Source organism: Oncorhynchus keta, chromosome 15 (genome assembly GCF_023373465.1).
Source record: "Oncorhynchus keta strain PuntledgeMale-10-30-2019 chromosome 15, Oket_V2, whole genome shotgun sequence".
In the NCBI taxonomy this organism is placed as follows: domain Eukaryota; kingdom Metazoa; phylum Chordata; class Actinopteri; order Salmoniformes; family Salmonidae; genus Oncorhynchus; species Oncorhynchus keta.
This window is the reverse complement of record NC_068435.1, coordinates 18,598,804-18,624,337: the sequence shown is the minus strand read 5'-3', so window position 1 is coordinate 18,624,337 and position 25,534 is coordinate 18,598,804. Positions and strand designations below refer to the sequence as shown.

At 42.5% G+C, this 25,534-nt stretch overlaps 1 protein-coding gene across 1 annotated transcript; it reads right to left on the bottom strand.

Annotated features, from left to right (window-relative positions):
- Positions 1–16,656: 16,656 nt before the first annotated feature.
- Positions 16,657–20,718, bottom strand: LOC118394577 (cytochrome P450 7A1-like). The gene is made up of 6 exons (XM_035787883.2): positions 20,466–20,718; positions 19,519–19,759; positions 18,787–19,391; positions 18,082–18,212; positions 17,764–17,942; positions 16,657–17,647 (listed from the first exon to the last, which is right to left on the bottom strand). Exons 1-6 carry the CDS (start codon positions 20,546–20,548, stop codon positions 17,348–17,350), a joined length of 1,539 nt encoding a protein of 512 aa, XP_035643776.1. The 5' UTR covers positions 20,549–20,718; the 3' UTR covers positions 16,657–17,347.
- Positions 20,719–25,534: the final 4,816 nt, after the last annotated feature.

Genomic DNA, 25,534 nt, shown 5'->3' with positions numbered 1-25,534 from the left:
AACAATTTAAAAGTAAATGCTACAGCACACTTCTATGGAAAATATTGTTACGAGATGTCGTCAAGCCAATAGATGGCTCTGCTGTTAAGTGTATCTGAGTGTGATACAATAACTCAGCAAAAAAATAAACCTTCCTTTTTCAGGACCCTGTCTTTCAAAGATAATTCGTAAAAATCCAAATAACTTCCCAGATTTTCATTGTAAAGGGTTTAAACACTGTTTCCCATGCTTGTTCAATGAACCATAAACAATTAATAAACATGCACCTGTGGAACGGTCTTTAAGACACTAACAACTTACTAAAGAGGCCTTTCTACTGACTCTGAAAAACACCAAAAGAAGATGCCCAGGGTCCCTGCTCATCTGCATGAACGTGCCTTAGGCATGCTGCAAGAAGGCATGAGGATTGCAGATGTGGCCGGGGCTATAAACACCAATGTACGTACTGTGAGACGCCTAAGACAGCGCTACAGGGAGCTGATCGCCCTCGCAATGGCAGACCATGTGTAACAACACCTGCACAGGATCATTACATCTGAACATCACACCTGCGGGACAGGTACAGGATGGCAACAACAACTGCCCGAGTTACACCAGGAACCCACAATCCACAATCCCTCCATCAGTGCTCAGACTGTCCGCAGTCTGTTGTCTTGTTGTCATTGCAGGCAATCTCAATGCTGTGCATTACAGGGAAGACATCCTCCTCCCTCATTTGGTACCCTTCCTGCAGGCTCATCCTGACATGACCCTCCAGCATGACAATGCCACCAGCCATACTGTGCGTGATTTCCTACAAGACAGGAATGTCAGTGTTCTGCCATGGCCAGCGTAGAGCCCGGATCTCAATCCCATTGAGCACGTCTGGGACCTGTTGGATCGAAGGGTGAGGGCTAGGGCCATTCGCCCCAGAAATGTCCAGAACTTGCAGTTGCCTTGGTGGAAGAGTGGGGTAACATCTCACAGCAAGAACTGGCAAATCTGGTGCAGTTCATGAGGAGGAGATGCACTGCAGTACTTAATGCAGCTGGTGGCTACACCAGATACTGACTGTTGCTTTTGGTTTTGTTCCCTCCCTTTGTTCAGGGACACATTATTCCATTTCTGTTAGTCACATGTCTGTGGAACTTCAGTTTATGTCTCAGTTGTTGAATCTTGATATGTTTATACAAATATTTACACATGTTTAGTTTGCTGAAAATATACGCAGTTGACAGTGAGAGGATGTTTCTTTTTTTGCTGAGTTTAGTACGAGCGAGCCAAGTAAGGCATTACTATGCACTGAAGGGAGCTGTACGCATGCTACTCAATGATGCTGAAGAGAATACATTCTAATCAACATACCTATTTCACTGAAGGGAAGGATCACAAAGGCCATACATTCAATGGACAATGCAGACATCATCACGAAAGACACACAGCCAACAACGTGGATCAGCAACATGGTTGTCATTGAAAAACCTGATAAACTAAGAATATACATGGACCCCAGTGCACTCAACAAAGCTTTACTGAGATCGCACTTCCAGATGCCAACAATAGAAGAGATTTTACCAGAGATATCCAACGCAAAGGTATTCTCAGTACTCAATGCCAAAGATGAATAATGGAAAGTCAAACTTGATGAAGTGAGCATCTATCTAACAATTGTAGGTATGTATATCAAATCAAATCAAATGTATTTATTTAGCCCTTCTTACATCAGCTGATATCTCAAAGTGCTGTACAGAAACCCAGCCTAAAACCCCAAACAGCAAGCAATGCAGGTGTAGAAAAACGGTGGCTAGGAAAAACTCCATAGAAAGGCCAAAACATAGGAAGAAACCTAGAGAGGAACCAGGCTATGAGGGGTGGCCAGTCCTCTTCTGGCTGTATCGGGTGGAGATTATAACAGAACATGGCCAAGATGTTCAAATGTTCATAAATGACCAACATGGTCAAATAACAATAATCACAGTGGTTGTCGAGGGTGCAACAGGTCAGCACCTCAGGAGTAAATGTCAGTTGGCTTTTCATAGCCGATCATTGAGAGTATCTCTACCGCTCCTGCTGTCTGTAGAGAGTTGAAAAGAGCAGGTCTGGGACAGGTCAGGGTTCCATAGCCGCAGGCAGAACAGTTGAAACTGGAGCAGCAGCATGGACAGGTGGACTGAGGACAGCAAGGAGTCATCATGCCAGGTAGAGGCATGGTCCTAGGGCTCAGGTCCTCCGAGAGAGAGAGAGAGAGAGAGAGAGAGAGAGAGAGAGAGAGAGAGAGAGAGAGAGAGAGAGAGAGAGAGAGAGAGAGAGAGAGAGAGAGAATGAAAATACTTAACTAACCTCTTGGTGTTAGGGGGCAGTATTTTCATTTTTGGAAAAAAACGGGATATTTTGTCAGGAAAAGATGCTAGAATATGCATATAATTGACAGCTTTGGATAGAAAACACAACGTTTCCAAAACTGTAAAGATATAATCTGTGAATATAACAGAACTGATGTTGCAGGCGAAAGCCTGAGAAAAATCCAATCAAGTTTTACGCATTTCTGTTGAAGAATAGCCATAGGCGGCCACATTGTGTAAGTGGTCACATGGTGGCTCCGAGAGAGATTCTCGTGTAAAATACAGAGGTAGCCATTATACCAATCGTCCTAGTGAAAAACAAATTGTTCCGACGGATATATTATCGAATAGATTAGAAAAACACCTTGAGGATGGATTCTAAACAACGTTTGCCATGTTTCTGTCGATATTATGGAGCTAATTTGGAATATTTTTCGGCGTTGTGGTGACCGCAATTTCCGGGCGATTTCTCAGCCAAACGTGAAGAACAAACGGAGCTATTTCGCCTACAAAAATAATATTTTGGGAAAAAAATGAACTTTGGCTGTCTACCTGGGAGTCTCGTGAGTGAAAACATCCGAAGTTCATCAAAGGTAAACTATTTAATTTGAATGCTTTTCTGATTTCCGTGACAAGTTTGCCTGCTGCTAGCAAGGCATAATGCTATGCTAGGCTATGATAAACTTACACAAATGCTTGTCTAGCGTTGACTGTAAAGCATATTTTGAAAATCTGAGATGACAGGGTGATTAACAAAAGGCTAACCTGTGTTCCAATATATTTCACTTGTGATTTTCATGAATAGGAAGATTTTCTAGGAAGATTTATGTCCGTTGCGTTCTGCTAATTAGTGTCAGATGATGATAACGGTCCCGTGCACGGGATGGGGTGTCACTACAGGTTAAATTCACACAGGACACCGGATAAGACAGGAGAAATACTCCAGATATAACAGACTGACCCTAGCCCCCGACACATAAACTACTGCAGCATAAATACTGGAGGCTGAGACAGGAGGGGTCAGGAGACACTGTGGCCCCATCTGATGATACCCCCAAACAGGGCCAAACAGGCAGGATATAACCGCTACCACTTTGCCAAAGCAAAGCCCCCACACCACTAGAGGGATATCTTCAACCACCAACTTACCATCTTGAGACAAGGCCGAGTATTGCCCACAAAGATCTCCGCCACGGCACAACTCAAGGGGGGGCGCCAACCCAGACAAGAAGACCACGTCAGTGACTCAACCCACTCAAGTGACGCACCCCTCCTAGGGACGGCATGGAAGAGCACCAGTAAGCCAATGACTCAGCCCCTGTAATAGGGTTAGAGAGGGGAACCGGCCATGCAGAGACAGTAAGGGCTGTCACCTTCACACTACTGGGCCAGACTACACTCAATCATAGGACCTACGGAAGAGATGAGTCTTCACTAAAGACTTAAAGGTTGAGACCAAGTCTGCGTCTCTCACATGGATAGGCAGACCATTCCATAAAAATGGAGCTCTATAGGAGAAAGCCCTGCCTCCAGCTGTTTGCTTAGAAATTCTAGGGACAATTATTAGGCCTGTGTCTTGAGACCGTAGCGTACGTGTAGGTATGTACGGCAGGACCAAATCGGAAAGATAGGTAGGAGCAAGCCCATGTAATGCTTTGTAGATTAGCAGTAAAACCTTTAAATCAGCCCTTGCCTTAACAGGAAGCCAGTGTAGGGAGGATAGCACTGGAGTAATATGATCCAATTTTTTGGTTCTAGTCAGGATTCTAGCAGGCGTATTTAGCATTAACTGAAGTTTATTTTGTGCTTTATCCGGGTAGCCGGAACGTAGAGCATTGCAGTAGTCTAACCTAGAAGTGACAAAAGCATGGATTCATTTTTCTGCATCATTTTTGTCACGATAATTTGATTTGCAATGTTACGTAGATGGAAAAAAGCTGTCCTTGAAACAGTCTTGATATGTTCGTCAAAAGAGAGATCAGGGTCCAGGAGTAACACCGAGGTCCTTCACAGTTTATTTGAGACGACTGTACAACCATCAAGATTAATTGTCAGATTCAACAGAAGATCTCTTTGTTTCTTGGGACCTCTGTTTTGTCTGAGTTTAAAAGTAGAACATTTGCAGCCATCCACTTCCTTATGTCTGAAACACAGGCTTCCAGCGAGGGCAATTTTGGGGCTTCACCATGTTTCATCGAAATGTACAGCTGTGTGTCATCCCTATAGCATTGAAAGTTAACGTTATGTTTTCGATTGGCATCCCCAAGAGGTAAAATATATAGTGAAAACAATAGTGGTCCTAAAACGGAACCTGGAGGAACACCGAAATTTACAGTTGATTTGTCAGAGGACAAACCATCCACAGAGACAAACTGATATCTTTCCGACAGATAATATCTAAACCAGGCCAGAACTTGTCCATGTAGACCAATTTGGGTTTCCAATCTTTCCAAAAGAATGTGGTGATCGATGGTATCAAAAGCAGTACTAAGGTCTAGGAGCGAGGTAATTAAAAGGTAATTTACCACCTTTACAAGTGCAGTCTCAGTGCTATGACAGGGTTTAAAACCAGACTGAAGCATTTCGTATACATTGTTTGTCTTCAGGAAGGCAGTGAGTTGCTGCTAAACAGCTTTTTCTAAAACTTTTGAGAGGAATGGGATATTCAATATAGGCCGATAGTTTTTTATATTTTCTGGGTCAAGGTTTGGCTTTTTCAAGAGAGGCTTTATTACTGCCACTTTTAGTGAGTTTGGTACACATCCGATGGATAGAGAGCCGTCTATTATGTTCAACATAGGAGGGCCAAGCACAGGAAGCAGCTCTTTCAGTAGTTTAGTTGGAATAGGGTCCAGTATGCAGCTCGACGGTTTATAGAGGCCATGATTATTTTCATCATTGTGTCAAGAGATATAGTACTAAAACACTTGAGTGTCTCCCTTGATCCTGGGTCCTGGCAGAGTTGTGCAGACTCAAGACAACTGAGCTTTGGAGGAATACACAGATTTAAAGAGGAGTCCGTAATTTGCTTTCTAATGATCATGATCTTTTCCTCAAAGTAGTTAATGAATTTATCACTGCTGAAGTGAAAGCCATCCTCTCTTGGGGAATGCTGCTTTTTATTTAGCTTTGCAACAGTATCAAAAATAAATGTTGGATTGTTCTTATTTTCCTCAATTAAGTTGGAAAAATAGGATGATCAAGCAGCAGTGAGGGCTCTTCGATACTGCACGGTACTGTCTTTCCAAGCTAGTCGGAAGACTTCCAGTTTGGTGAGGCGCCATTTCCGTTCCAATTTTCTGGAATCTTGCTTCAGAGCTCGGGTATTTTCTGTAAACCAGGGAGCTAGTTTCTTATGTCAAATGTTTTTTATTTTTAGGGGTGTGACTGCATCTGGGGTATTGCGCAAGGATAAATTGAGTTCCTCAGTTAGGTAGTTAACAGATTTTTGTACTCTGAAGTCCTTGGGTAGGCGGAGGGAGTCTGGAAGGGCATCAAGGAATCTTTGGGTTGTCTGATAATTAATAGCATGACTTCTGATGATCCTTGGTTGTGGTCTGAGCAGATTATTTGTTGCGATTTCAAAAGTGATAAAATGGTGGTCCAGGATTGTGAGGACCGACTCTCTTTTCTGTATACATCAATGATGTTGCTCTTGCTGCTGGTGATTCTCTGATCCACCTCTATGCAGACGACACCATTCTGTATACTTCTGGCCCCTCCTTGGACACTGTGTTAACTAAACTCCAGACGAGCTTGTAACTCTCATTCCATGGCCTTCAACTGTAAAACTAAATGCATGCTATTCAATCGATTACTGCCCACACCTGCTCGCCCGTCCATCATCACTACTCTGGACGGCTCTGACTTAGAATACGTGGACAACTACAAATACCTGGGTGTCTGGTTAGACTGTAAACTCTCCTTCCAGACTCACATTAAGCATCTCCAATCCAAAATTCCTATATCGCAACAAAGCATCCTTCACTCATGCTGCCAAACATACCCTCGTAAAACTGACCATCCTACCGATACTCGACTTCGGTGATGTCATCTATAAAATAGCCTCCAACACTCTACTCAACGAACTGGATGCAGTCTATCACAGTGCCATCAGTTTTGTCACCAAAGCCCCATACACTACCCACCATTGCAACCTGTATGCTCTCGTTGGTTGGCCCTCGCTTCATACTCGTCGCCAAACCCACTGGCTACAGGTTATCTACAAGTCTCTGCTAGGTAAAGCCCCGCCTTATCTCAGCTCACTGGTCACCATAGCAGCACCCACTCGTAGCACGCGCTCCAGCAGGTATATCTCACTGGTCACCCCCAAAGCCAATTCCTCCTTTGGTCATCTTTCCTTCCAGTTCTCTGCTGCCCATGACTGGAACGAATTGCAAAAATCTCTGAAGCTGGAGACTCACATCTCCCTCACTAGCTTTAATCACCAGCTTACAGATCACTGCATCTGTACATAGCCCATCTGTAAACAGCCCATCTATCTACCTACCTCATCCCCATACTGGTATTTATTTATTTATTTTGCTCCTTTGCACCCCAGTATCTCTACCTGCACATTCACCTTCTGCTGATCTACCATTCCAGTGTTTAATTGCTATTTTGTAATTACTTTGCCACCATGGCCTAACTTACCTCATTTGCACTCACTGTATATAGACTTTTTGTTTTATTTTGTTCTACTGTATTATTGACTGTATGTTTTGTTAATTCCATGTGTAACACTGTGTTGTTGTATATTTTAATTCATTTTTTAAATTTTACCTTTATTTAACCAGTCAAGTCAGTTAAGAACACATTCTTATTTTCAATGACGGCCTGGGAACAGTGGGTTAACTGCCTGTTCAGGGGCAGAACGACAGATTTGTACCTTGTCAGCTCGGGGGTTTGAACTCACAACCATTCCGGTTACTAGTCCAACGCTCTAACCACTAGGCTACGCTGCCGCCCCGATGTGTCGAATTGCTACGCTTTATCTTGACCAGTTCGCAGTTGCAAATGAGAACTTGTTCTCAACTAGCCTACCTGGTTAAATAAAGGTGAAAAAAAAAGAAAAAAAAATTAAGATCCACAACATTTATTCCATGGGACAAAACTAGGTCCAGAGTATGACTGTGTCAGTGAGTAGGTCCAGAGACATGCTGGACAAAACCCACTGAGTCGATGATGGCTCCAAAAGCCTTTTGGAGTGGCTCTGTGGACTTTTCTATGTGAATATTAAAGTCACCAAAAATTTGAATAATATCTGCTATGACTACAAGGTCTGATAGGAATTCAGGGAACTCAGTGAGGAATGCTTTATACGGCTCAGGATGCCTGTAAACAGTAGCTATAAAAATTATTGAGTAGGCTGCATAGATTTCATGACTAGAAGCTCAAAAGACGAAAACATACTTTTTTTGGTTGGTAAATTGAAATTTTCTATCGTAAATGTTAGCAACACCTCCGCCTTTGCGGGATGCGCGGTGGATATGGTCACTAGTGTAACCAGGAGGTGAGGCCTCATTTAACACAGTAAATTCATCAGGCTTAAGCCATGTTTCAGTCAGGCCAATCACATCGAGATTATGATCAGTGATTAGTTCATTGACTATAGCTGCCTTGGAAGTGAAGGATCTAACATTAATTAGCCCTATTTTGAGATGTGAGGTATCACAATCTCTTTCAATCATGGCAGGAATGGAGGAGGTCTTTATTCCATTGAGATTGCTAAGGCGAACACCGCCATGTTTAGTTTTGCCCAACCTAGGTCGAGGCACAGACACGGTCTCAATGGGGATAGCTGAGCTGACTACACTGACTGTGCTAGTGGCAGACTCCACTAAGCTGGCAGGCTGGCTAACAGCCTGCTGCCTGGCCTGCACCCTATTTCATTGTGGAGCTAGAGCCCTGTCTATGTTCGTAGATAAGATGAGAGCACCCCTCCAGCTAGGATGGAGTCCATCACTCCTCAACAGGCCAGGCTTGGTCTTGTTTGTGGTTGTGTCCCAGAAAGAGGGCCAATTATCTACAAATTCTATCTTTTGGGAGGGGCAGAAAACAGTTTTCAACCAGCGATTGAGTTGTGAGATTCTGCTGTAGAGCTCATCACTCCCCCTAACTGGGAGGGGGCCAGAGACAATTACTCAATGCCGACACATCTTTCTAGCTGATTTACACGCTGAAGCTATGTTGCGCTTGGTGACCTCTGACTGTTTCATCCTAACATCGTTGGTGCCGACGTGGATAACAATATCCCTATACTCTCTACACTCGCGAGTTTGAGCCTCAGCCAGCACCATCTTCAGATTAGCCTCAACGTCGGTAGCTCTGCCCCCTGGTAAACAGTGTATGATCGCTGGATGATTCGTTTGAAGTCTAATACTGCAGGTAATGGAGTCGCCAACGACTAGAGTTTTCAATTTGTCAGAGCTAATGGTGGGACGATTCGGCGTCTCAGACCCCGTAACGGGAGGAGTAGGCTCGGCCTCTGACTCCTACTTGCTGCTTAATGGTTGAGCATTTCTACAGCATTTCCCTTCAGAAACCATGACAAAGTTGTCCGGCTGCGGGGACCGCGCGAGGGGATTTATACTACTATCAGTACTTACGGGTGGCACAGACGCTGTTTCATCCTTTCCTACACTGAAATTACCCTTGCCTAACGACTGTGTCTGAAGCTAGGCTTGCAGTACAGCTGTCCTCGCCGTAAGGCGGTCGTTCTCCTGTATATTATGAGTACAGCGACAGCAATTAGAAGGCATCATGTTAATGTTACTACTTAGCTTGCTGGTGGAGGGCCTGACGAACCACGTCCAGATATAGCATCCGGAGTGAAAAAGTTGAATGAAAAAAAAGTTGAGTGAGGGAAAAACTAAAAATATAAATGGCAATTAAAAAGTAAAAAATGTAAAGTTGTCAGGTAGCAAAATAAAGTTAGCAACAAAACGCACAGCAGCACGTAAACAAGTCTGCAAGTTGTGACCGGAAATGACAGACAAAATAACGTGATGTGATGAAGATGGCTGACAATGCCATTTGGAATCAAGCCAGCAGCTGAATACCAGCACAGACAGTGTGAAGCACTACAGGGACTTTAAGGAGTGAGTGTGATCGCAGATGACATTCTACTCTGTGGATGTGGTGACACACATGAAGAGGCGATGGCAGATCATGACAGAATCCTTACAGCTCTCCTGCAGACAGCAAGAGATGTCAACATGAAGCTGAACAAAAATAAACTCCGGTTAAAGCTGCCTAGTGTGACACACATGGGTCATCTTCTCACCGCAGAGGGCTTTCACACTGACCCAGAGAAAATAACAGCCATTCAGAACATGGCTTAACACCGACCAACATCAAGTCACTACAGCAGATGTTGAGGTTTGTGAACTATCTTGAAAATTCATGCCCAGCCTATCTGATGTGTGTAAGCCGCTCAGAAGGCTGACTGACAAGGACATTGACTGGACACCACAGCATGACACAGCCGTTGAGACTATCAAACAGTTAGTCACACATCACCCAGTGCTCAAATACTACGACCTGAGTGATGAAGTCACACTGCAGTGTGATGCCAGTGAGACAGGTTTGTATCCTGTTGCATTTTCCTCCAGAACATTGACTCAGACAGAACAATGATATGCACAGATTGAGATAGAACTATCCATTGTTTTTGCATGTGACACGTTTGACCAGTATCTGCATGGCAGAGAGTTCATCACAATACACAGCAACCACAAACTGCTTGAGATGATCTTGTGTTCAGAATCATTCAGTTTTTATCTGAGTAAAAAAAAAGCGTAATATATATTTTTTACAAAAATGTAAATGTTAATGCCATAGATGTACATTTTCGGTCAAAATCACTAGAATAAATGTGCTTTAGATGTTACCCTGTCCTGGTAATGGCTACACTATCTAGCTACTTCCCTCTCCTTACTGCAGGACAGCAGTACTCTGTTTTCGTCGGCAAGCAGGAATGAAGGACACACGGTGTCCCGTGTTGTTGTGTTGCCAGATTGCAGTGCAAACTCTCCCCTTTGAGCAGTATACTGAATCACGGTGACATCTTGATAGTTGCTATCAATACTACAAGTTAAGTGGGATGGAACAAATTGGCCACATTAGCTATCACCAGCGAAATGTGAAACAGCAGCCCATTGGGAAGCAATAGTGGGAAGCACGTTGATACAACCTTGTTACTTTAGATAATTGGCATGTCAAGGTGACATCCACATGGTGACCAATACTACAAGTTATTTCTCACTCGCCCATCAAAATAGACATCACTTTCTTTCATAAGTATTAACTGGTGCCATGCTGTTGTTGTTGCCATCTAGCCAGCATAAACTAGCTAGCTGGGAAGGGCTCATCAAGACAACTGACAGAACCAAATCCATTCGTCTCCACGCGACTCTATTTAAATTTGTATTGACGAATCGCAACCAACTGAAAGTTGGATGCACCACCACCTACTGTGTGTGATGCAGGTCACGGCCTCCCTATTAATCTATTTATCTTATCTATCCCTGCCTACTGTTCTAGAGTGTGAGTTCATTCCACTCTATGACACAAAAATGGAAGGGAAAAGGACGGGGAAGAAAATTTGCCCTACCAACTACCCCTACAGCCATTAAAACCTCACCACTATTCCACTAATTGGCCCTATCTGATCCTACTCCAGGCCGACAGCCTGGGAGGATGGAACACGATTGATCAACACACCTTGTAACTCTTCCACAGTAAAATCTTGTACACCAAAGTACTTCTCTGCTGCTGACACCACAACATCTATTTTCTATGATTTACATTCCATTCTGCAGTACAGTTGATAACCATGGCTATGAACGCTAAGATACCAACCTTACTGAAGCACGTTATTCCTATCACTCTCTAGTGGCCTCGGTCTACTCACTCGCCCTGGACCCATCTTCCTCTAATACTCTCTTCACTGGAAACCTCAACCTGCCTTTCTCCCTACAGTTAACACACGCAACTTTTCCCACGAAACTACACAGCCCTTTTTCTCATGATGTCCTGTACACTTCTCACATCTTAGAATCTCCCTCCTACATACTGCTGCAATATGACCATAAGCTTGGCACCTAAAACACTGTAATGGGTTCGGGACAAAAGCTCTCACGGGATAACTGACACATCCTAACTTGACTTTGTAGAGTCTTCTCTGTTTCACCACGCTCTCTACCAGGTCTGTGTCGCACCAAACCGCAGGCATCACAGACACCGGGAATCTTCCATTTCAGTTGACCCTCCTCAACACTTAATGAAAGTTATAACTCATTTCAGATTCAGATTAAGAGATTCAGTGTTTAATAGTCACATGTACATGGTTGCAGGTGTGATTACAGGGAACAGTGAAAATCTTAGGCTTCGAGCTCCAACTTGCAGGACTAAGCAAAATAAAATAATGAAAATGTTACCATTTTGCTCCAGAGAGCAAAGCAAGTCACAGTTCTTGTCCCTAGGTATGTGGTGTGGAGCGGAGCGCCCGCTCCCTCTGGACCAAAGACATGCATAAAAATCATCTTGAGTCCAATACGAGTCCCTTTTACCGACCGAACAGTCCCCAACTTCGTCTCCACCCATCCTGACACCTACCTCATCCCCATACTGGTATTTATTTATTTTGCTCCTTTGCACCCCAATATCTCTACTTGCACATTCATCTTCTGCCAATCTACCATTCCAATGTTTAATTGCTATATTGTAATTACTTCGCCACCATGGCCTATTTATTTCCTTAACTTACTTCATTTGCACTCACTGTATATAGACTTTTTGTTTTCTTTTGTTCTACTGTATTATTGACTATATGTTTTGTTTATTCCATGTGTAACTCTGTGTTGTTGTATGTGTCGAATTGCTACGCTTTATCTTGGCCAGGTCGCAGTTGCAAATGAGAACTTGTTCTCAACTAGCCTACCTGGTTAAATAAAGGTGAAATAAATAAATAACTAATAATAAGTCAGAAGGCAAGTATCCATTCTCTCAAATTCTCACTCACACTGGGCAAGAATCATCTTTATCATCATCGGGACAAGGTTCGACCTCGGCTGTCTATCACTACACTACACTATCACTGTCTATCATCCTCACTCTTGTCAGGTTCAATTTCGTCCGCCACCCAGGTGTTGGGATCCCTACCATGTCCTCCATGTTGAATTCCCTTCATGTTCCCACCAGCTCCGACAGGGGTAGCTAGCTGGCTAGCCCTACCTTCATCAACTCATCATCGGATTTCTTTACTCTCCTTATCCTCTTCTTCTTTTTCTGTGAGGTTACTCTCCTCATCAACCTCAGGCCTGGAAATATACTGTATATCTATTAGTATCCATATCGCTTTTACTGTGAGACTCCATCCTCCCCGCCATTAATTCCGCCTTTCCTCCACACAACTCTCCATGCATGGTCTGAGATTTGTGTGGAGATACACACACTTACCTGTCAAGTTCAAAATGGATCAATACCAACCTTTATGTGAAAACTGGCACACGCAAGGTTTAGAGTCTTGTGTGTGAGCACCCACCTTTGAGTCCCATTGCTGTACAATCTAATCACCAGTTAGTTTAAACGAGATTAAATCCTGGGCACATCAGTCTAAGCGTATATGTTTACTTCTGGAGCATCATTAGCATCAAGGATGTACTTTTGGATACAGGTTATAGATAACCAGATCAAAATCCAAAGAAATAAGGCTAGATATTTATTTATTTGACCTTTATTTAATAACTAGGCAAGTCATTTAAGGACAAATTCTTATTTTCAATGACGGTCTAGGAACAGTGGGTTAACTGCCTTGTTCAGGGGCAGAACGACAGATTTTTACCTTGTCAGCTCGGGGATTCGATCTTGCAAGGATATGCATATTCTTGATACCATTTGAAAGGAAACACTTTGAAGTTTGTAGAAATGTGAAATGATTGTAGGAGAATATGACACATTAGATCTGGTAAAAGATAATACAAACAAAAAAACATGTTTTCAAATTATGATTTTTTTTCATCATCTTTGAAATGCAAGAGAAAGGCCATAATATAATATAGGAATTTAGGAGCAATTTTGATTTTGGCCACTAGATGGCAGCAGTGCATGTGCAAAGTTTCAGATTGATCCAGTGAAGCATTGCAATAATGGACAATATTTTGTTCAAGTACATACAAAAAGTATATGGTAATACAACATTTAAGTTTACACACTCCCAGGAATGTCATACATGATAGATCATTAGCTTATGCACTAACTTTCACACATCTTGTCATGGATCCCTCTGTAACTGTATCATTACGCACACCTGGTCCCCATTCCCACTGATTGTATTTGTATAAATGTGCCGTTTATTTCACCATTGGGCTGTCGATTATTGTTCCAATGTCCGTTGGTAGTGTGAGTACCTGTGCTGTGTTGTTTTGACTTTTATGCCATTGTGGAGTGCGCAGATGATTACGGGTCTCGTCCCGTGTGATAATCATTGTGCGCTAGTGTTATTTATTTGAGGTACTCCTCACTCTTTTGTTTGGGTTTCAACCCTGTGTGTTGTATATGTGTGTTTGATCTTTGTCCCTGTGCCTTTACATGGCACGCTGTAATTTGGGGTAATAAAAAACCCTATTACGCATTCCTGCGCTGTAACGGCAGATTTCCTCTTCGTCTGAAGAGGAGTAAGGATCAGACCAAGATGCAGCGTGGTAAGTGTTCATGACGATTTATTAAAAACGAACTGAACATTGAAATAAATAAAAAAACGATGTGATGAAAACGAAAACCGACACAGTACCGTGTGGTGACAAACACTCACACGGAAACAAACACCCCCAAACCAACAGTGAAACCTAGGCTACCTAAGTATGATTTTCAATCAGAGACAACTAACGACACCTGACTCATCATACTAGGCTGACCACAAAAACCAACATAGAAAGACAAACATAGACTGCCCACCCCAACTTACGCCCTGACCATACTAAAACAAAGAATAAAATAACAGAACTATGGTCAGAACGTGACATGCGCCTGTCTCCCGATCCTTTTATACCAAAATGACACATCTAGATGGCCGGGCGGCGTAGATGTGGAGCCAGAGACAGCAGGGGTTCAAACTGTAGAACCCAGTTCCTACATTTGAATACTGTATATCAAACAAAACTATGCTACATTTTATCTCTGTGACCCTCAGGATGACAAATCAATGCAAGATTACTGAATGTAAGTCCATTATTTACCTTCAGAGGTGAATATATCAAACCAGTTGCCATCATAAAAGTGTTTTGTTGTTGTTGTTGTTGTGCTCTCTCCTCAAACAATAGCATGTCTTTTTCACTGTAATAGCTAGTGTAAATTGAACAGTGCAGTTAGATTAACAAGAATTTAAGCTTTTTACACATATGAGACATGTCTATGTCCTGGAAAGTTTGCTGTTACTTCCAACATCATGCTAGACACATTAGCGCACGTTAGTTCAACTGTCCCGGTATAGGGACACCGATCCCATAGAGGATACCACAGAGAGAGCATCATATATATTATGTGATCAAATCAAGCTGAGATTTATTTTTTAAACAAACAGACAAAAAAGGATCAAACAAATTAATTGTACTGCATTCATCATTAAGCCAGCTCAGCTCAGCTGTACCAACAGTAAGGCATGAATAATCATTCAATAATTACATTCCAGCTGTGAAAGACAATAGCTCACAAATGAACCCGTTGGCCTGTTGTAATGTTGGCGAGACAGCTGTGCTGACGGTTGCAGCTGGGGTTACAATGTGTCAGTGACAGTGGTCTCTTATCATCCTGGGGTTGATCTCTTGCACAGCTGGCACACATACACTGCCAGGATGGTACAGACGACAGCTGGCCTTAGATGGTTATGGCTAGTGGACTGTGTCCTTGTTGTAGACACCACCTCTGATAGCTAGATATGGATCCATAAATCAATAGGTGAATCCATTGATCCATAAATCTATGTAAAACTCTATGTTTTATGATCTGATGACTGGACAAGTTACTTCAGGGCACTTTGAGCCAGGAGAGATTGACGTGCATATTATTAATATTAGCTCTGTGTACATCCAAGGGACAGCTGTCTTTTTTTGTGGCACTTGACCACACGACTGAACAGTAGTCAAGTTGTGACAAAACTAGGGCCTGTAGGACCTGCCTTGTTGATTATGTTGTTAAAAAGGCAGGGCATTGCTTTATTACAGACAGACTTCTCCCCATTTAGCTACTACTGTATCAATATGTTTTGACCATGACAGTTTACAATCTAGGGTTACTCCAAGCAGTTTAGTCACCTCAACTTACTCAATTTCCACATTATTTATTACAAGATGTAGTTGAGGTTTAGGGTTTAGTGAATGTTTTGTCCCAAATATTATGCTTTTAGTTTTAGAAATATTTTGGGCTAACTTATTCCTTGCCACTCACTCTGAAACTAACTGCAGCTCTTTGTTGAGTGTTGCAGTCATTTCAGTCGCTGTAGTAGCTGATGTGTATAGTGTGGAGTCATGCCAATACATAAACACTCTGGCTTTACTCAAAGTCAGTGGCATGTCATTAGTAAAAATTGAACAAAGAAAGGGGCCTAAACAGCTACCCTGGGGAATTCCTGATTCTACCTGGATTATATTTGAGAGGCTTCCATTAAAGAACACCCTATGTGTTCTGTTAGACAAGTAACTCTTTATCCACATTATAGCAGGTGGTGTGAAGCCATAACACATACGTTTTTTCCAGAAGCAGACTATGATCGGTAATGTCAAAAGCTGCACTGAAGTCTAACAAGACAGTCCCCACAATCATTTGATCAACAATTTCTCTCAGCCAATCATCAGTCATTTGTATAAGTGCTGTGCTTGTTGAGTGTCCTTCCCTATAAGCATGCTGAAGGTCTGTTGTCAATTTGTTTACTGTGAAAGAGCATTGTATCTGGTCAAACACCATTTTTTCCAGAAGTTTACTAAGGGTTGGTAACAGGCTGATTGGTCGGCTATTTGAGCCAGTTAAGGGGGCTTTACTATTCTTAGGTAGAGGAATGACTTCAGCTTCCCTCCAGGCAATATCGCCTGCTATTGTTCTCAGTAATTTCCCATCCAGATTGTCAGACCCCGAGAGAGAGAGAGAGAGAGAGAGAGAGAGAGAGAGAGAGAGAGAGAGAGAGAGAGAGAGAGAGAGAGAGAGAGAGAGAGAGACTTTATTAGAGGTTTATTGAATGACCTATACCATGAGTGTGGCTTTTCTTTGTGTATGTTTGCGTGAGTAGTGATCAAAGTAATGACTGAATGGTAAATTAAGAAATTAGTGGGACAGTACACAATTGTAGAAATGTATTGCATTTATACTGGTTTTGTAAAGTAAACATCACATGCATTGTTATACTTGTTTTGTACGGTATATCACAGTAAACATTAATACAGATAATACAATTATTTTATCCCAGCATAGGGAATACTTCAACGGAACTAGAATGTACATTACACTACTCAATCAGCGCAAAAAGAGTCATTCAACAGCACAGTAAATGGGGGGCAATTACCAACTACTGATTGTGAAGGTCACAAACAGAAGCACAACTGAAATGTTGAATGATTTCACAGTTCAAAGATTGCGGTCGGCAATAGTGATACAGTAATAATGCTTACGTGGAAGATTCAGTAAATATTACTGATAACATTTATATGGAGTTCCATCAAAGTCACTTTTGATACAGGACTCTTCCTAAAATGGCCTTTTCGCCAATGCTTACCTTTCTGAGGCTAACAAAAACCTCTCTGTATCAACTTTAAAAATACATTATAACAATACATCGCAGTGTATTTAAATCCCACTGAGTGCGGACGTCAATTCAACGTCTATTCCACGTTGGTTCCACGTAATTTCATTGAAATGATGTGGAAACAATGTTGACTCAACCAGTGTGTGCCCAGTGGGATCATTGTGGCTTAAATTCTTAAATATACAATATATGCAATTCACATTATGGAGAAAGTAGATCAGTGGAGTCTGTCTTACTGAGTTTTCAGTTTATATCTAAAGTCAATATCATAGGTGGGTTGCAGGATCCCCAGGCCTGCACGTGACTGGTCGAGAGGAGGCACTTTAACGGCTGAGTCTAGGAGCTCCATGTCGAAGTAGGAGAGCACCAGCGCTAGGAACTGCTTGATCTCGTGCACTGCGAAGAAGCGCCCGGGGCACTTGGTCACACCAGAGCCGAAAGGCATGTAATAGTACCGCAGTTTGCGCCCCTCCCTGTAGAACATTGTCTTTTCTTGGCCACTGTCATCCAAATATCTGTCGTATTTGTAGGTCTGTGGATTGACAGGTAGAGGAGTATTAGAAAAATCAAGTAAAACTGGTCCTAGTTAAGAGGCCTTCATACTAGACCCCCTTCACCTTTAAAAGAAAGAGCTTGAGCATCACTCACCAAGGGGTCCTCGTAAATTTCGGGGTCAAAGTGGAGCATCTGAGGGTAGAGGGCGATGACATCATCTTTGCGGATGCGGTACGACTCCTGGTTGTCAAGGTGAAGCAGGAAGTCCTCTTTAGCCACTCGGACGTTCATTGACGCACTTGACAGACGCATGGCCTCCTTAATGATGCTGTCTGTAGGCAAGAAGACATTACTTTTGACAATCACATATTGAATGGACAGCTAGACTTTGGTATCAAACATGATTTGGTTACAATATTTATTAAATAATTTGGGCTTTATTTCACCAGGTGTATCGCAACTTTCCCTTACCTATTACAGGCATGTTGTCCAGGTCCTCCCGGGAGAGAGTGAGTTGTGGTTTGCTGTGGTCGACACGCTGACCTGAACTCTCCAGAATCTTTTTCACCTCCTCATTGGCTGCCTTCATAGCCTCTGGACTCCTGAAGACACAAGACAAGATAGGTTCAATAAAACCATCAAGTTCAGACTATACAGATTGATTAATCACAATATTCTCAACGTGCACTTTGGTAGAGGAGGATATGGTCATTCTATGCAGCTCTATGACATAAAGGGAATGCTATGTTTCTCCAACTGTATTTAGTAAGTGGTTCTTGACACCTCTGTTATCGAAGAGTTACTGTGAGCCAGTGCTAAGCCGCAGTCAGAGCATTGTTGAGATGCCAATGTACTGTACAGGACTGTTACAAAAGACATTACTCTGGCCTTAACTCCACCACAATGAGCACAGCATCTATATCCAGCTGTTAGAACAAGCTATCTGTTAGAACAAGCTAACAGCTATCTGTACTGTACTGCGTTGCCTGTGTCTGTGTGCACTGTTCTGTGTGTTCTCTTCGGGACTAAATGTTCTGTTCAGTTAAACTCTTTCCAATCTCCGGAAGGCTGAATGTGCGTGTAGACTAGTCTCACATGGAGTGAGCTTGGCCAAACGTACGACACAAGTCTGTAGAAGAGACCTTAAGGATGGGAATGAGACTAAGCCCTACATACCTGATCATGTAAAGCAGGCTCCAGAAAGTAGCAGGCAGTGTGTTGGCCTGTGAGGCCCACAGCAGTGCCACATGGGTGCGGGCCTTGCTCAGGTCATTGAAGGTGGACAGCGTGTCATTTAGAAGCATGCGCAATGAGATCAGGTCTGATATGTTCTGGCGTTTGCTTAAGTTCTCGGCCAGCATGGTCTTAGCCAGGTTCTCCCTGGCAGAGTGGGCGCTCTTGAACACGTGGATGGGCAAGCCAGCCACCAGAGCCGGGAAGATCTTGTCAAACTCCTTGAAGTTCTCTAGAGCGTTAAGCACCAACGCCTTCTGGGCCTCCTGGCGCGCAGCATTCTTGTTGTTTCCCAGATCCTTGCCAAAGAGCGTCAGGTAGCCTGACTCGAACATGACCTTGTAGCAGAAGGCAAAGATGCCGTCCACGTCCCAGCGGTCCTTGCTGGGGCTGAGGGTGTCGGATTGCAGCATGACCGACTGTAGGTTCTCCATCATGGTCTCGATGAGCGAGGGGAGAGCTTCGCCCTGCAGGGTCTTCAAAAATGTCTGGTGGAGGTTCTCTGTGGTGTAACCGTGTCTGGGGTCCATGCTGTCATGGCCGAACGCCTGGGGGGAGACAGAGAGAGGTTTAAAATGATACTCTTGAAAGTCTGCATTGACAGACATAGATATATGAACTCATTCTCACCAAATATTTAGTTGAACAACAATTCATAGGTAGGTTTGTCCTTACCTTGACCGAGGTAGAGAAGTGGAACTTCTTCCAGTCCAGATGCCTGCCTTGGCGGATGACGGCGTGGTAGGAGAAAGGGTCGCACAGAAAGTGAAAGTATTTTCCAGCAATCTTGCAAGTGAAGATGTGGCCATATTTTTTCTGTCGGCTCCGGAGAAACTCCAGGGGGTTGGCTCCAAACTGGAGGGCACAGCCGAGGTACGGGATCAAACCATTCTCCACCGGAGGCTCACCTGGTTGTCTGGAAGAGCAACAACACTCATGTAACATAATAACAACTAGAAAGCAATGCCCAAGCAAGCCAACAGAGAAAGCTGTACATATGAAACACAAAGGTAATGTTTAGACATACAGTAAGAGATGTTAAAACAGTTGACTTAAACAGCAACAAAGTAACCCAAACAACAACATAGTAATGCATAAATAAGTGTGTGCTAAAACATGATGCACTCAAACTACTAGGTCAATTCAAACAACATTGAAAGTAATGAATCATATCCAGCAGAGTGAAACCCAATGACACTGCAGCAATCTAAGAATAACAATACTACTTATACATAACCATCTGGTTTTAAAGCACAACATGTCAAATACGTTGAATTAGTTCCGACTGTTTTGAAATGTGAACAACACTAAAGTCTCAACAAAAATGAAGAACTTGCCAAAGTGAACAAAACTTTAAAACAATCTGAGTTTTAAGAGCAACGACAGATGACACAAATAACACCTCCAAGAAAGAAAACAATTCAGTCAGCTGCTCTTTAGTTTTATTAAAAGAAATAGAACTACATAACCCATATTCCACATCTCCCAAATCCTTCCATTACTATTATTACAATGAGTTCCATTACATGCTGTTATTGTCTACATTCCACATCTGATTTCTTATCTTTTAACATTTGACATGTAAAGGCATTTTACTATACAATGCACGTGTCTCTGCTTACCTCTTGCGGATCCCCAGAGCAAGCCACAGACAGCAGCAAAAACCAATCACCACTGCCCAAATCAAAGATATGGTGATAATCATGGTTGCTAAAGATGCTCCAGAAGGCTAGTGGTGGATGCCAGATCACAAGCTGCCTTAGAGAGGTCCAATGGTTAGGTTCAGTGTAGACTCCCTAGCAGAGACAACACAGCTAGCTGACAGTAGAGGTTCTGGAGACTGTGTTCGTGGCATCCTTAGGTCTGAGGGAGCTATTTATATGGTGCTCCACACACGCCACGGGATGACAGATGAAGCAATAAAGCAGTGGCGATGAATGATTAGCAGGTGCAGCCAAGACACCGCCTTCCTGTTTCTGTTACATGTATAACCTGTTACACTAGATGTCGCTAGGAAATCTATGGAAGTGTGTGTGTACAATGGCCTTGACTGTAGTCCATGGACAACACTACCTGAAGGACTGTACCTGATAGCACCACTGGGTTGGCAAATAGCTTTCAAGGTCTTTGACGCTTCTGTGTGTGTGTCTCTCTCTCTCTCTCTCTCTCTCTCTTTCTCTCTCTCTATGTGTGAATGCGTGTGGGCGCGCACAAGTGTTTGTGTGTCTTTGTGTGCATTTGTATGTGTGTACAGTGCATTCAGAATGTAATCAGACCCCTTGACATTTTCCACATTTTGTTACGTTACAGCCTTAATCTAAAATGTATTAAATCGTTTATTACCTCTCATCAATCTACACACAATACTCCTTAATTACAAAGCAAAAACAGGTTTTTAGAAATCTTTGCAAATATATACAAAATGAAATCACATTCACATAAGTATTCAGACCCTTTACTCAGTACTTTGACGAAGCACCTTTGGCATCGAAAACAGCCTCAAGTCTTCTTGGGTATTGTCACGTCCTGACCTGAGTTCCTTTTTTATGTCTCTATTTTAGTTTGGTCAGGGCGTGAGTTGGGGTGGGCATTCTATGTTTTGTTCTGTGTGTTATATGTCTAGGTGTTTGGCCTGATATGGTTCCCAATCCGAGGCAGCTGTCTATCGTTGTCTCTGATTGAGAACCATATTTAGGCAGCCTGTTCTCCCACTATGGATGTGGGTAGTTGTTTTCTGTTTTGTGTTGCTGCACCTTACAGGACTGTTTCATTTTCTTTTCACTCTCTTTGTTATTTTGTTTAGTGTTTCTGTTCCAATAAGTAACATGAACACTTACCACGCTGCACATTGGTCCGATCCTTCATACTCCTCGTCAGAAGAGGAACAAAATCGTTACAGGTATGACGCTACAAGCTTGGCACACTTGTATTTGCGGAGTTTCTCCCATTCTTCTCTGCAGATCCTCTCTAGCTCTGTTAGGTTGGATGGGGAGCGTCACTGCACAGCTATTATCAGGTCTCTCCAAAGATGTTTGATTGGGTTCAAGTCTGGGATCTGGCTGGGCCACTCAAGGACATTCAGAGACTTGTCCCGAAGCCACTCCTGCATTGTCTCGGCTGTGTGCTTAGGGTCATTGTCCTGCTGGAAGGTGGACCTTCACCCCAGTATGAGTTCCTGAGCGGTCTGGAGCAGGTTTTCATCAAGGATGTCTTTGTACGTTGCTCCGTTCATCTTTCCCTCAATCCTGACTAGTCTCCCATCCCTGACTCTGAAAAACATCCCACAGCATGATCCTGCCACCACCATGCTTCACCACCGGGATGGTGCCAGGTTTCCTCCAGACATGACGCTTGGCATTCAGGCCAAAGAGTTCAATTTTGGTTTCATCTGACCACAGAATCTTGTTTCTCATGGTCTGAGGGTCCTTTAGGTGCCTTTTGGCAAACTTAAAGTGGGCTGTCAAGTGCCTTTTATTGAGGAGTGGCTTCATTCTGGCCACTCATCCAAAAAGGCCTGATTGGTGGAGTGCTGCAGAGGAACTCTGGAGCTCTGTCAGAGTGACCATATGGGTTCTTGGTCACCTCCCTGAACAAGGCCCTTCTCCACCGATTGTTCAGTTTGGCCAGGCGGCCAGCTCTCGGAAGATTCTTGGTGGTTCCAAATTTCTTCCATTTAAGAAGGATGGAGGCCACTGTGTTCTTGGGGACCTTCAATGCTGCAGACATTTTTTGGTACCCTTCCCAAAATCATAATCCTGAACTACGGACAATTCCTTCGACCTCATGGCTTGGTTTTTGCTCTGACATGCACTGTCAACTGTGGAACTTTATATAGACAGGTGTGTGGGCCTTTCCAAATGATGTCCAATCAATTGAATTTACCACAGGTGGACTCTAATCAAGTTATAGAAACATCTCAAGTATGATCAGTGAAAACAGGATGCACCTGAGCTCAATTTCGAGTCTCATAGCAAAGGGTCTGAATACTTATGCAAATAAGCTATTTCTGTTTTACATTTTTTATACATTTTTAAAACCTGTTTTTGCTTTGTCATTATGGGGTATTATGTGTAGATTGATGAGGAAAATGTTTTATTTAGTCAATTTTAGAACAAGGCTGTAACATAACAAAAAGTGGAAAAAGTCAAGGGATCTGAATACTTTCCAAATGCACTGTATGTGAGTCTGTCTCGGTCTCTCTCGCCCTCGCTCTCGTGTTTGTGAGTGAGTGTGTGTGTATGCTTGTTGTGACCTGTTCTGACAAATTGTTGAGACTAGTAACTAGGTGGAGAATGTGAGGTTCTGCATTTCAGTTGCTCTTACAACATAAATATCAAAACAATACATTTGTTCAAGAGATAATTATCTTGAACAATTAATTTCAACAACAACAATTAACTCATCCATGATCTCATCCATGAACTCATCCATGAACTCTTCCATGAACCCTCAGGACAGAACATTAAAATGTATTATGGATGATGGAAGATTTTTGGAGAGAGCCTCTTCACAGGATTGTTTTGCTATAAATCAAATCAAATCAAATTGTATTAGTCACATGCGCCAAATACAACAGGACAGTGAACCTTACAGTGAAATGCTTACTTACGAGCCCCTAGCCAACAATGCAGTTAAAAAAGTAATTAATTAATGAATTAATATTAATAAGAATAAGAAATAAAAGTAACAAGTAATTAAAGAACAGCAGTAAAATAATAATAGCGAGACTATATACAGGGGGGTACCGGTACAGAGTCAATGTGCGGGGGCAACAGTTAATCGAGGTAATTTAGGTAATATGTACACGTAGGTAGAGTTATTAAAGTGACTATACATGGATGATAACAACAGAGAGTAGCAGTGGTGTAAAAGTGTGGGGGGGCCATAGTCTGGGAGTCTTATGGCTTGTGGGTAGAAGCTGTTTAGAAGCCTCTTGGACTTAGACTTGGCGCTCCGGTACCGCTTGCCGTGTGGTAGCAGAGAGAAAAGTCTATGACTAGGGTGGCTGGAGTCTTTGACAAATTTTAGCGCCTTTCTCTGACACCGCCTAGTATAAGGGTCCTAGGTGGCAGGAAGCTGTGCCCCAGTGATGTACTGGGCCGTACGCACAACCCTATGTAGTGCCTTGTGGTTGGAGGCCGAGCAGTTGCCATACCAGGCGGTGATGCAACCAATTCTTGCGATGGTGCAGCTGTAGAACTTTGGACAAGTGACATTAGTGTGAGTCAGACACACATACTTGAACAATGGGTGTCATGTTATGTGAACCTTTTTGTAGATGAACAATACGTGATATTTCATCAGCAAAGGTTATGTTGGGGTCACACTGAGAGACTCCTGCCCTAAAAAAAAAATCCAAAAGGGTTCTTCGGCTGTCCCCAAAGGAGAACCCTTTTTTGGTTCCAGAGACTGTAGATGATGACGCTGACAGACTTGGCAGCTCTGCTTCTAGCTCCTAAGCAACATAGCAGTGTTTAGATTTTTTGTTTGTTATTTCTTACACAAGCATTTTGCTAGACCCCAATATATAAGTGTATATGACCAATAACATTTGATTTGATTTGATCCTTTTTAGTTCAATGTAGAAAGAACTCTTTTGAGTTCCATTTGGTTTGCTTTCTCAATATGAATTCATATTTACTTTCAACAGAGAATGGCTATAATTGTTAATGGGAATATGGTGTGTGCATTTTCAGGACCTAAATAAACAATGTTGAACTTGTAAGCAGGATTGTTGCATCTTTACACATACATTTTTACTCAGATACATTTGCCCTATATTCTCCTAACCACACGATGAAGCTCTGATAAAAATAAGCAACTAAGATTTTCATCTATTTTCCTACATGTTTGCCTGACTACCTACCCATTTTCTTCTCATCTCACCAAATGTAGCACATAGGCATTCATCACATGCACAGCAGACAGCTAGCTGACAGTTGGACATTAAATAATGAGAATCATTCATTAAAGAGGAACAGTTTAAATTAACCCTGCGAAGAGGTGAAGATGTGGACAGGATGGAACATTGCAACACCTGTGATGGCATGTGTATGTTTATGATTTAACTTGAAGATATTAATTTATACATTTTTCAAAGAAAAACCCCCACAACTGACTGAAAAACAATTAATTGAAGAGACTTACTGGTTTTGTCTTTATTTGACCTTTATTTAACCAGGCAAGTCAGTTAAGAACACATCCTTATTTTCAATGACAGCCTAGGAACAGTGGGCAGAACGACAGGGGCAGAATGACAGATTTGTACCTTGTCAGCTCAGGGGTTTGAACTCACAACCTTCAGGTTACTAGTCCAACACTAGGCTACCCTGCCGCTCCTGGTGTCATGTCAACTCATAGTTTCAAGGTTAAGGTCTCGTTTATTCTTTGCATTTTATAACTTGTCGTCTTTCGGGTGAGAGGATTCTTTCAAAATTGTAGCGGTAAACTTTATATGTGAAACTTTGAAAACGTTCCTTATTAAATGCACAAAAAAATGATATTCAAATCAGTAAATCAGATAAATCCATGACAAATTCTGCCCTGGTGTTTAAACAAAATCATATCAAACCCTTTGTTTAGTTTTCAGCTTCTTTCTTTCTTCCTTTTTGTAACTAACTTCTTTATTTAAATAACTTCAGAGGTACAACAAAAGAGTTGTTAACCAAAAGCCCCTTGTGACCAGTGATGT